Consider the following 12807-nt stretch of genomic DNA (forward strand, 5'->3'; position numbering starts at 1 on the left):
TGTTTAAGGTAATGGAGGGATAGACCTAAGGGATTGCCGGGGTATTGGCTTTGCAAAACTAACAAAATGCTATTTAGATTATTCTCCGATTTCTACGTGAATGCACAAGAATAAACACAAGCTTGAAGCAGAATCGACGGTCAGTGGCCACAGGTCTTGGACAAACAAATTATTTGTTACTAGGCGAGTTGAATAATATACGTCCGACGAACAAAGGCAATATAGATTTCGATAGTCAACTGGCCTGGTATCTTCCACGGAATAATTACATTCACATGTAGTTGTCTGGTTACTAACGCCTACTATTGACAGCATTAAGCAGTAGTTTGACTTTGTCTATGATGGCTTATTGCATCTCTGGGAGACTTATCAAATGCAGACAAAAGGGAAGAAATAATGAATCACGTTAATTCTATTTTATAGACAATGGTTATATTAAATATGCCTTAAAAATTTGTAATCCCCATTGTATTACATTATTATAAAAAGCCAATAAAAGCTCGATCATTTAGTGTCATTATAATTATACTGATATTTTCCACGATTATAAAAAAACATTTCCACATATTCTATTATCAAAACGCGTGATCTGCCAGTCATAATTATCGAAAATCCCCCTGAGGGGGACATCGATGGAGCCTGGCAGAGGCGCACAACTTATATACGATAACTGATTAAAGTTACATTAGCCTAGAGTTACAAATATAATATAATTTACAAATTACATTGAAGGATTCTCTGCCGATATAACTTTCCGCCAGCTTATCATAGGTACTCTAGTAGTAAAACACTCTTAATATTCCTTTACCCTAAGGTGGTTGTGCATTTAGTACCATCCTGGGTTGATCTACTTTTTGGTATAAAAAGATGAGTATATGGCACATATTGCTTTTGAAGGCGAATGTATACGGAAATACACAACCCCTTATACAATGCAAAAGCAAACTTGATGATTCATGAGGATAACGGTCAAGTTGAGTGGAGCTTGAGCATGATCTTAAAAAAAAGAAAACTCAAGAGATTCTTCGTTTTTCCTTCTTGGGTTAAACCTTTCTCAGTGTAGATTAAAGCTCAAAACAGACAGCTTTGCTTGGAGCACACCAGGAACTTGCAGTTTACGAAACACAAATTTTGAGGTAGTTTTTATTCGAGGTGTGATTTCTTCTATTCTAGAACGTAACTTTTGATGTCCGATCTGTTTCAAACCCTACACTGTCCAAATAAACGGGAAACGGAACTATAAATTCTCTGATCATGATGAGGAAGATATTGCTTAAGGTAAACTCTGAAAATATACAATAATAATGAGAATAATGATAATAAATTCGGATGGTAATGAGACGGCAGCTATTTGTACTCATTCAGTGATCACCCATTGATTTTGTAAACTGTACGATGTTTCCTTATGGATTTTAGTATGCTGAATCAACAGACTGAAACCCACTCAGACCAATAATCCTGAGCATAACAGCAAGAACAATGCAATATAACAATAAGCGGTTCTTTCTGCACCCTGCTAAAGTAGTGTCACCCCTAACTAGATCTAAGCGGTGGCAATGCAGGGTAAGGAAAGACTCCCCTGCCGTCTCTATCCTCCCCTACTACAGTACGCTATAAACAGACATAAATACGTTTCTCTCTCTCTCTCTTTCTCTTTTCTGTTAACACTTTCCAATAGGTTATAAAAATCATGGGCTGACGTACGAAATCGCCATGTTCTAGAAATTTCTGGAAAATTCTGGCGATTTCGTTGTCCGTCCAGGCACGACGACGTTTTTGAGACAAAACCGCAATAAATCCAAAAACGTCGCTTTAACAATAATTGAAAACATAGAGGGAGCTTCTTAGCCGACTACATCATATAAAAAACCTACATAATATTTAAATATGGCGCCCGCTAAAATGGCGGCCCTCACAAAACCTACAACATCAATGGTTACTTTACCGATACAATAGTAGTTAATAGATTGAGACGTGTGAAGAAAACCCTTTTTGTTTTTGTACTTGGACAGAAAACCTAGGTGACAAACAGAACAATGCTGCTATGAAAATTCTGATATTTGGCAACGTTTCTTTAGGTAATTGGCAACGTTGGTATTGGAGAGGTAAGTCTGTTGCTATATAGTCGCAGTCTTGGTGCATTTGTGCGTTAGTTTGTCTATTTATATTACGTATTGCGCGCCACTGATGCTTACGGCAGGAGTGACGTAACAGGCAGTTCAGTAAAAAATTTTTCCTACATTATTATTACTGGTAATAATTGATTTAAATTTTACGTCAAGGTCTAAATGCTGCTTTAGATTTCTTGCAAAATGTAAAAAACCATTTAGGGAATTTACTATGCGCAAACGTGGTCAGGGATAGAAACCAAAATTTGATAATACGTCACAAAAAAAAACTTAATCCCGCCCTTATAGAGAGGGAAGGGCCTCAGACGACTGCCCAATCGGGAACAAGAGATACGTGACCACCTCTCTAATGTGGACGATTTTTAGAAACTTCAACTGGTTATTTCCGTTGAGGGGAAAAGCGATTTAAGAAAGCCAATAGGAAATAAGAAATAATAGAGCCACGCCTCTAAGGTGTGTGACTGTCATGGAGCCTATTTCAACTTGAAAATTTTCGTCCAATGGAGAGGAAGAACAGTCTTAGGACACACCCGCAATAATTGCATCCAACGGTAAATTTTAGTTAGTAGGCGTGGTTAATCTGAGGCTACTCCCTAAACAGTTAGGCGTTTACGTTAGTTAGGCGCTGCTCTTAATTCCAATAAGATGCTGGTTTCTCCTACCTGATCCGAATTGCGCAGATAAATTCATGATTGTTTAGTTACAGAATTTCTTATAATCAATCACACCGCTTTATTTCGTGCTTCGAGATGCATTCGCTCTCCGTTCGATGAGCTCATCCACAACGAATGAAGATAATATGATGGGATTTGTACAATGATCGAAATTTCTTTAGGCTAGGACGGTAACTTACTGTGTTAAATTCCATTGTCTCCGATCACGTTCCATGCGAAATTGTTCTGTCAATCACACAATTATTACAACATGCGCTTTAGCGAAGAGCAGCATTCCTGCCAAGCAAGAAATTTGTCGTATATTATATTAAGCCTTTTTGCCTACGAATTTATAAAGCGACTACTTGGTAATAAAACGTATAGAAATGCCTTAATTTAGAGCCTTAAGAGAGAAGGTGGTATACTTTTTACAATTACTTCGTTTTTAATTTATAAAAAAATTAATACAAAATTCTTATCACTCGCGAGTTCCTCAACAACTAGGCTTACTTCTGAGCCAATTCTCCCGTTAAGTTTTGCAGCAAATTTTGAAAATCCTACACCTTAAACCCTAAACGCTAATTAAGTAGGTATAAAAATATATATATCACAAACGTTCCAAATTTAGCCAAAACTTTAAGCCTACCTTAATAATCAACCTCCCTACATCTACTACTGAAATTACTCATTTAGGGTGCTTCATGTGATACAGTAGCCAGAGCTTCATTAATTTTTTCCATTAAATTCGAATCTAACTGCTTGTAAACTGATTGTATCAAAACCGATCTTTGCAAAAATCAACTGGGGTTGAGATGAGTGATTTGAAAATTATTGCGTCATCTACATGCTAGTAGTTAGAGGCTTAGCCTATTACAAAGTACATATCACAACGTTATGCAATATACAGACATATCACAGATTAGCTTTTTTCATTATAGCTTTGGTTACTGTATCAGGCAGAGGAAATCGACCCGCTTAAGTTTTCTTGATTGGCAGTAAGACAAGCAGAAGCGATTAAAAGTCACAGTTACACACAGCTACTCTAGTGCTAAGTTAAATGTGGTGCAATTACAAACCCTTACCCTGATTTTGCCCTCGTGATGTGGTACTAAAACCTCAGTGCTTCAAGACTAATCCCAAAACACCATCATTTTTAGAACAACCTCCGTATTGTGCTTCGACAGCCTTAGTAAAAGTGATAGAGCACAGCTCAGTGGGAGACACATTATGTTTTCCTTCATAAATATGTGTGGCTGCTGATTATTACCTTCTGGTTACATTAGAGTCACAAAGTCAGCAGCCATTGGTCCTCGCACCAGCTTGGGTGCCCACGCCACTTTTCACACGATTTTACACCTATATACACGACTCTGTCTCATTAAGAGAACAATTAAGATCTACGATTACGATGTTAATTCCTAAAAAGTGGATACTACAGCTTAATCAATTAATATGATTTTTTTTTCTTGCTGCGGGGGGTTTTTATGTACAGAATTTTAGTATTGTTAGTATAGACCGTACAGTTTGATTATGTAGGCCGCTTTATTTCTACCTCAGCTAGAACATCGTTACGTGAAGCTGGATCAGTGAGCTTTAAAGCTTTCTCGTGCAGTTTATTGCCCCCAATTAAAAACGAAGGAAGAATTTCATCGGGATAATTGAAGACGATCAAATTAGCATATTGTAGATCAAGCTTTGGGACAATTGGCAGATTTACAAATCAGTAAAATTTCTGTGATTTTGCAATTTCCAAAATTCTCAAGTAAAACAGTGAAGTCTGGCAACGCGGCGGTGTGCACGAAACAGCTTAGTCGAGACGTTTTTCTTGTGGCACTCGTATGGCCGACAAACGGGGCAGCCATGATGGCGTGACAAATGAGCAGCGCCGTGTTGCCATTTACGGAAGATCTTTCAGTTTTCGAAACGAGGCGACTCCCTTTGCCTCCAAAATTGGAAGATCCGTAAATTAATATTTATTGAGATTTCACGCGAAAACTTTAGTGCCTCACTGAATCCCTACGAAGCTGAAAAACTCTACTGCTGAAAATGATCATGCAAAATCCTAAATCTACACATGCACCCGAAATATGTCGGAGGGATATCGTCAACATAAGCTTCGAATAAAAGACCGAAATAATGGGGAAGAATACTGATGATAAAACAAATAACAAATTTCTGTTATATTGTTAAGGTACTCTTGTAATTTTATTTAAAATCGGCCGCACCGTTGTATGCCCTGCGGGTATCTAAAAGTGCCGCATACAAAAACACAACGATTCTCTAAACGTAAAAAGTGTCAACGTAACCAACAATATTAGGCATTCTCTATTTAGTGGGGAGATAACTTACATGGGGCTTCACTGATTCCTATTGTTAGATGTATTGTCTTGTGCGAAGGCTGGTGGTATACAAGAGAATCTTCATTTGCGCCCCAGTAGGTCAATATAAGTCTAAAATTTGAGTTAGCAATGAAAACCCAATGCCTTTAAATAAAATTGACTAAAACAGCGTTAGGATTACTTTACCCTTAACAATTGTTTAGAATGTATTTATATAAAATTTGCAAAAGTAACGAACGGTTTGTACTTGAAGCATTTTCCTAGAATTTGCCACTTTCCCAAATCTGAATGTCTGATAATCAAACAATTCTGATACTATTCAGAGGTATTTGGCGGGATATACTTCTTTCATTTCTGAGCGGCTACTGAGTGATTTTGTACGTCCGTTTTCTAGAAAGGCTATGGGGGTAAACTGTAGCTGCTAAGCTTCATGCATAGGGACAACTACCCTGAGACAATCTGCACGAGAAAATTTCATATTATTATCTGGTTCCAAAAATAAGGGGGAATGGAGCACATCCACATTAATTCTTTCTCTCTTTCTCTCTCTCTCACTCTGTCTCACTCAGTTTCATTCCTGGAGCATATTACTATTGTTATTATTGGGACACAGCAACGTTTACATACACTAGAATATCGTATAAAAATTGTTTATGTACAGGGTCGCTGAGTCACTAGACTTGGCGGGACTCTTGGAATCATTAAGCCATTATAACATCGCAAATCGACTAAAAATATAAGCAAAAGTTACTACACGACCAGACTAAATAGGTTTTATCACTTAAAGTGCCTTTAATGAGCTAGAATTATTAAATAAGAACTAATCTAGTACATACTTACCGAGAGTGCAACGAAAACTGATGAGTAAGTATACGACTGTCTCATCGAAGTGTGCGCACTATTGCTCCCTCCGAAACAGTGAGAGCCCCAAAATCCAAGAAATGGGAAAATACCTGTTATTGTTGGGGGTTTTTAATATGCCGCTAAAGCTTTGAAGAATATTTTTCGTAAATTCTCAGAAATCAAAAACAATTTGGCAACACCGTCTACAGCATATTAACGGTCCCCAACGTACAAATGGACACTGTTTTCCCAATTTTCGTGCTTCTTCCCATTTCGGTGATGGCAATAGTGGGCCCGTCAAAATAAGACACCCCGTAACGGAATTAGCTAACTTATTAGTAATAACAGAAATTGTTTTGTTGCATAAACAGGGTGAGCGATGCTGGCACTATTGGTAAGCGGAGGAGTGTTTCGTAATATTTCCAATCACCCTCTGGATACAAAGTGACTCACCGGGTTTGATATTTATCTCGAAAGGTGGATGGAACAATTTAGATCATTCACCTAAATTTTCTCGTACTTTCAAATCACCCTGTATTTAATTCGTTTAACGTCGAATTTTCAATTAGTTCTAAGTAAGTCAGAATACTCTCAGACAGTCAAGCAATGCTTAGGGAATTCTTCGAGTGTGATGCGTGAAATCCTTGGAAAGAGAGTATCGAAGAGTGCCTTTCTTTGTGTGAGAGTTTTCCGGAAAGAGAAGTTATTGTTGTCTCAAAAAGCATGAGAGATGGTAAAAATATTACAAATATACAGGGTAATTAAAACTCCGAGATATTAATCGATATACCTGGGAGCACCAAGTTCTAGTGCCCACTGTAATACGTGTAAAATTCCGAAGATGTCGCTTATTAAGTAGTACGTGTGTATATGCCTTACGATTTTTAGTGTTCCTATAAGTAAAGACCTACCGTTAAGATGATACACGAAATTTTCGAAAAATCAACATAGAATTACATCGTCGTGTAACACTAGAAAATCTATCTACTATCGGACATAAAAAACAGATTGCTCGATTCATTCCATTTTTAACAAATTTCTACGTTCACTGCATTTTCGAGATTAGAAAACGTAAAAGTATATCTATGTAATCACAATTGTCACTTTTATATTATTATAATATAAAGCCCCTGGAGGGCTTGTCGTGTGTGAAAGTTAAAAAAATTCTACTAAAAACTAACAAACATAATATATAATAATAATAATAATAATAATAATAATAATAATAATAAACTAATAACGATTTTTAAAGTAAAAACGCATGATTATATGAAAAACTGACTGGTCACCTTAAGGTCAATACAAAAACGAATCAGTTTCCCATTTCAATTAAAAAAATAATAATAAACAACAGTTACCAAAACGCAACAACGTAACAAAGAAAACTAAAACCTCCAACTGGAGAGACGAACTTAACGGGTCCTGGTCAATTGAAGGCGACAAAACTCGTCCAGCCGTAACCCCGCCAACTCCCTCCACAACAACCCCAAATCCAAATCCATGGAATCAGGGGAAGCCTCACACCTCGGAGTCTCCACACTCCTCGGAGGAGTCGACCCAACGTTGCTGGGAGAACTCAAAACTGTCCTGGGGGGAGTCATCCCGCCGAAGGGGGGGTTGAATGTGCCTACTCCGAACAAACTCTGGCTGACTTGCGGGGGGCTCGGCTGTACTGGGGAGGGCGGCTTGACCGCTTTGGGGGCCGCATGCTATGGCCACAGAAGGGACGCCCGTGACACCTGGCGGGTGTAGCAGAAGCCCAAGGGCTTCACAAAGTGAGTGTCCAGGGTGCGGCAGTGCGGACATGGGACCATGTGGCTGTAGTCACTGAAGAAGTTGAGTCGCTGGGCGGGGTGAAGCACGGGCTTGTAACAGGAGTTGCACTGCAAGAATAAAAATTGATATGGTTTACTTTACTGCAGTTTTCAGATGAATATAAAGGACGAGGAGTAGGCAGATTAGCAAGGTGAAACGTTGCGCACAGGCTTTGCATACAGCTTGTGTTACTTTAAAGGCATTCTTTTCCTAGAGCTAGGTACGAGGCTGAACCTGGATTATAGCGGAAAATATATCAACCTCAATAAAGACGCCTCTGAATTTCTACATCCTTGAACCAAATCGGTGTTCTTACTAGTTTTACGTTTTTGCTTATCGTTTAGCCCGAAGTCATCGTGGAAAGGAGCAAAAAACGATTTTTTTTTAATCTCAGAACAACGCAGGGAAAGACCCTTAGAATTGCAGCAATTTTTTAGGAGCCCCAAATCACTTCTTTTCATAATTTTTTAAAATCTTTATTTGAAGTCCTGAAAGGGAGTACTCTCCTCTACGATTCCTATAAACTTAAACCCTTTCACATGCCTGCGCGGCGAAATGTTTTTCTTCAAAATAAATCTGCAAATTTCCAACTTTAAGGTGGTCAAATTAGCAAAAACAGGGTTTGTCATTTAACCGACCCTTGGGGCAATATAACTTTTAATTCAATGGCAGGATCTTTATAGCATAATTTTTATATGAAGGGGTGTGCTTTCCTTTATATTTTCTCTAAATTTGAATCCTGAAATATCCCGTCAAAGCATTCTGCACATTTCTAACTTAAAGTTGTCCGGACTAATGAAATTAAAGGCGATTCGAAAAACGTAATTCCAAGGAAACGTTCAATGCCGAGAGTCCAGGCCAACCCTGGACAATGGACATTAACATGGGAAATCGGTTTTTATTTTTTTTGTGCCTGCACAAATTATCCAATTGAAAAACTTTTACATGGAGGTCACAGTACTCAAGACCGGCCATCATTCCGCAATTTTTTCAATCTTCTAATTAGAGCCGTTTTGGCTTAACATGCCTCCGAATTTCAAAAATTTTTATGTCCAGCGTAACCTTCCAAGGTCACGGTTGGTCAGTCAAGGTCAGAAAACGAACTCGCCAACAAAATAAGCGTAAAAACCCCATGTCAAATCAATTTCCCCTTTTTTTATTTAACCTTTTTGTTCGAATACAACAAAGAAATTGTGAAAATAAATAAATTAAACAACAACTTATATATTAAACTTCAATAGAACCAATAAATCAATGAATACAAAAAACCTTAACATTGTTTGCAAAAAAGTTTACAGTAATTCCTCGAAGAGATCACCGAGTAATCTGACCAATCATGGCGTTGAAAGGTAACGCGGGACATTCAAATTGTTTCTAAATTTGGAAGCGTTTAGAGCCAAAATGGCACGAATTCAAAGATTCGAAAAATTGCGGAATGATGGCCAGTTTTAAGTAGTATCGCCTCCATGTAAAAGTTTTTCAATTCAATAATCCGTGCAGGAGCAAAAAATAAAAACCAATTTCCCGTGTCAATCTCCTATGTCCAGTGTGTAGTATGAATAACGACCCGCTTCAATAAGAAAATCTGCAAATGTACACAAGTTTGTTAGGTACCACAATACAGAGCGTTTTCTTTCAGCGTAATTCCATGCCTGTCCAACATGAAAATGCCACTTCCTTCGTATATTACATGGGCGTACAATTTAGTGTCACGTATTTGCATAGTTTATAAGGGTCAACCCTTTTGTTAAAGTTCCTTGACCATCAATTCGACGAGTTTAGTTTCACCGACGAACATTTATAAATAACTAATTTGCCGTTTGAGCAAAGGCATTACATTATTTACCTTCGACTTGGACACGAACTTGTTCCAAGTTGCTCAATTTATTAGCAACCTGTCTACACGCGGTGAGGGCTAAATTATTAATGGCCCGCTAACTTATACCTGCCGAAAAATCAAAGTTCTTTTTATAGGAAAGTCTATGAAGAGAACGGTTTCTCCATGAAAATGATCTTTTGAATAAAGTAGTCAAAGTATCGAGTGCTGAGAAGTGGGCATATACGTACTTTGATCCGTTCGGTGCAGCAGGGCATGGCGGCGAATATGTCGTAAGAATACATGCTGCCCAGAATCAATGAGGACCCATCCCATTTCTGGTTGCAGAATCGGCACACAATTGTCCGGCCGTTTACGCCCTCGAGGCATGCCATGCAGACCACTGTTAAAAATTGGGTGCGACCTTCAACTTTCACCTGAAAATAACGAGCATTTGTTCAAGGAACGCCCAAAAATGCTAAGTGTAACGTTTTGAATTCAATGGATCTATAAATAAGATGGATGTGGTCAATTTGGGTGTTTCGAAAGCGTGGGAGAGCGGTTTTGGATGGTGCATGGGCAGGTCAAGGAATTCAATTTAGATAGAGATACAGTGTAAAAAGAAATGTAGATCAACGGAAAGCTGCAGAGAGAGAATCTGATACAGCCTACATCTTTATGCACCAAAAACAATATCTGTAAGTCAACCTCTGGCGCTGGATCAACTCTCCACGAGGTTTTAACGATCAGTCATCAATTGTCAAGAATGTTTACACATTTTCTTGACAATTAGGTGAACTACATTTCACACGCAAAGGAATCTAAAACGAGCCTTATTCGTACGAAACCTATCATGTTTATTGACGCTTACCTCTATGCAAGACTTGGCGTGTTGTCTGGGACTCAAGAAGAAGGTACCGTCCACCAAGGGGTACCTATCGAAAACCAGCAGCTGTTCTTCGCACAATATGCAATGCACTTTGGATTTTCCTTGGGAGGCCAAAGTTGAGAGGATGAAGCATCTGGTGTCGTCATTTCCATGATTGCCCTCATCTTCGGTCTGTAACAAGGAACGAAGCATTTTATTATATTTCCATGGAGAGAAGGTGTGAACTCTATTACAAAATAGATCCTCTCTCTGGAGTGTATTGGCGGGCTTAGACCTTGCGAGCCACAATATCCGGACCAGCTTTAATAAGATGGCAAGTCCGGATGCAATAAAGTGCTTCATGCAAACTCCCGGATCGAATATTACCTTCCTGTTCGGATAATCTTGTCTTACGGAGGCACATCAAAGAGAAATTTATTTGCCCAACAAACCGAAAGCAATTAGGCATAAATTTCAACCCTAGAAGAAAGCATAAATGTAAATCTCTAGTCCTTAATTCAATTTGTTCCTTCGCAAACTTTTCGAGATCTGTTTCTGTTTTATTTATTGCCAGACAATTTCGAACCATCGTCTTCTTTTTAATGGCTTTTCCTTTGTCTTAACGGTCCTCCATATATCATACTAAAAGTTTACCCCACTTTCTTACGTGTTAACGAATCTTCCATAGAGCCAGGGACGTATTAAGTTATACGTGTATATGAGACAAAGAGAGAGCACTTTAAATGATTTATAAAGGCTTTTAATGATTTATTTAAGGATCCGCTAATAGTGCCTGGTCCAATATCTCTTATTAAGGCTTTCACAAGAGTGATTTGTTTCGGCTATGTGGGTGTGAAAATTTTAATTAATTTAAGTGCCGCAAAGATGAAGGGAAACAGCGTTTGTCTGTTGCTGTTTAAGCAATATCGCTCCTTTAAATGTTTTTCATGATTTACTGACTGTAAAGTGTCCGATAAATTACAACCCGAAAATGGGCTTGAGTTGCCATTAATTACGCAAAATTCAATAATAACAAACGTTTGTAAATAAAATAACGTTTCATGGTACTGCTCCCATACAGGCGGAATGTTAACGTCGGGAGTGTTATCACGTGTTAGGAATTTTCAGCTTACGAAAATCATTTTTACAAATGAGAAAAACTTCAGTTTGGAGACCTGGAAGGCAATAAATTCTTGGAGTAAAACGTGTTTTTATCAAATATACAATCAGATGTATCTAATTTTATATCGGATATAAAATCGGATACACGAATGGAACCCTTCAGCTCTTAAGGACATCTTCCCACTTTCCCTTTTTTTTTCATTTCGGTTTTGATTCTCTTTCACTTTTGTCTTTTTCTTCCGAAAAACCTCAATTTTACTGATCCCCAACAACCAAAAAGTGAAGCCGAAAAAGCGACTTTCAGATCGGAAAAATAATTGGCATGAAGTCATCGTTTTAATAATTCGGTCGAATAACGGCTTAGGAACATTATTCCGCCCTAAGGTAGGCCCTTTTTCACGATAATCATTTATACGGCTACGCAAAAAGGGAGGGGTAAGAGGTTTTGCAAGAGATTTGCAGGGATTAGAGAGGAAACGTTGGTTCCGATTATTATTTATACAAAGGCAGAGCGGTGTCTGGATTCACGCTGATGATTTCTTACTCGGGGATACGGTGTTATTGTAGCTGAGGATTACTGGGAAGGTTTAATTAATTTAAAGGGCTTTAGGACACTTTTATTCGTACTTCCTGAGCCAGATGAAGTCATCCAAGTGCGAACTGCAGGAGATGGCTTATTAACACAGTAACCTTTTCGTGGATATTGAAAGATTGCGTGACCTAATTCGTGCCTAGTTTCTACACGTACATAAAGGTTTTGAAGACATTCAAATTTTCTCTCGTCTCGTAGGAAAGTTTCGAATTTAAAAACTCCGAGACCTTTTAGAAAATAAACGTAACCGGTTTTGTCGATGTCAATCTCTCCCTCGCAAAGGAAACTCCGGGAAATCCTGTACGGTTTACTTTTTTCCCCGGTAATGGAAACGTCAGTCCTTAACAATATAAGTCAAAATTGAAAATGCCTGCAACGGGGTTTTCGGCTCTTTCATGTGTAAATGTCTCGAAGGGACACATCAGCAGTTTGCAAATAGAAATATTTCCACGCTGTCGTTGTCCACTTTCAGGGAGATATTGGCCAGTTTGTCCTGGGATTTACGGGGTTGTTGTAGATTCAAGGGATTTCTTAGTTTAAGGCGGATTTTGGTATCGCATGGCGACCCTTGTATGATGGATTTATCCAATGCTCACGGCAAATAAAAACCTCAATAACCATGTCTTTTCA

The 12807-nt window shown here is 38.4% G+C and overlaps 1 protein-coding gene across 2 annotated transcripts in view; it reads right to left on the minus strand.

The window, feature by feature from the left end:
* Positions 1-410: 410 nt before the first annotated feature.
* The window catches only part of heca (headcase), a 78667-nt gene continuing 66270 nt past the window's right edge, over positions 411-12807 (minus strand). For both annotated transcript variants that reach the window (XM_066294398.1, XM_066294396.1), the window contains exons 5-7: positions 10467-10655; positions 9847-10032; positions 411-7847 (exon numbers count right to left, since the gene is read on the minus strand). In XM_066294398.1, the coding sequence (XP_066150495.1) occupies positions 7674-7847; positions 9847-10032; positions 10467-10655 (549 nt within the window). In that variant the 3' untranslated portion in view covers positions 411-7673. The remainder of the gene's footprint in view (positions 7848-9846; positions 10033-10466; positions 10656-12807) is intronic.

Source organism: Euwallacea fornicatus, chromosome 21 (assembly GCF_040115645.1).
Source record: "Euwallacea fornicatus isolate EFF26 chromosome 21, ASM4011564v1, whole genome shotgun sequence".
Taxonomy (NCBI): domain Eukaryota; kingdom Metazoa; phylum Arthropoda; class Insecta; order Coleoptera; family Curculionidae; genus Euwallacea; species Euwallacea fornicatus.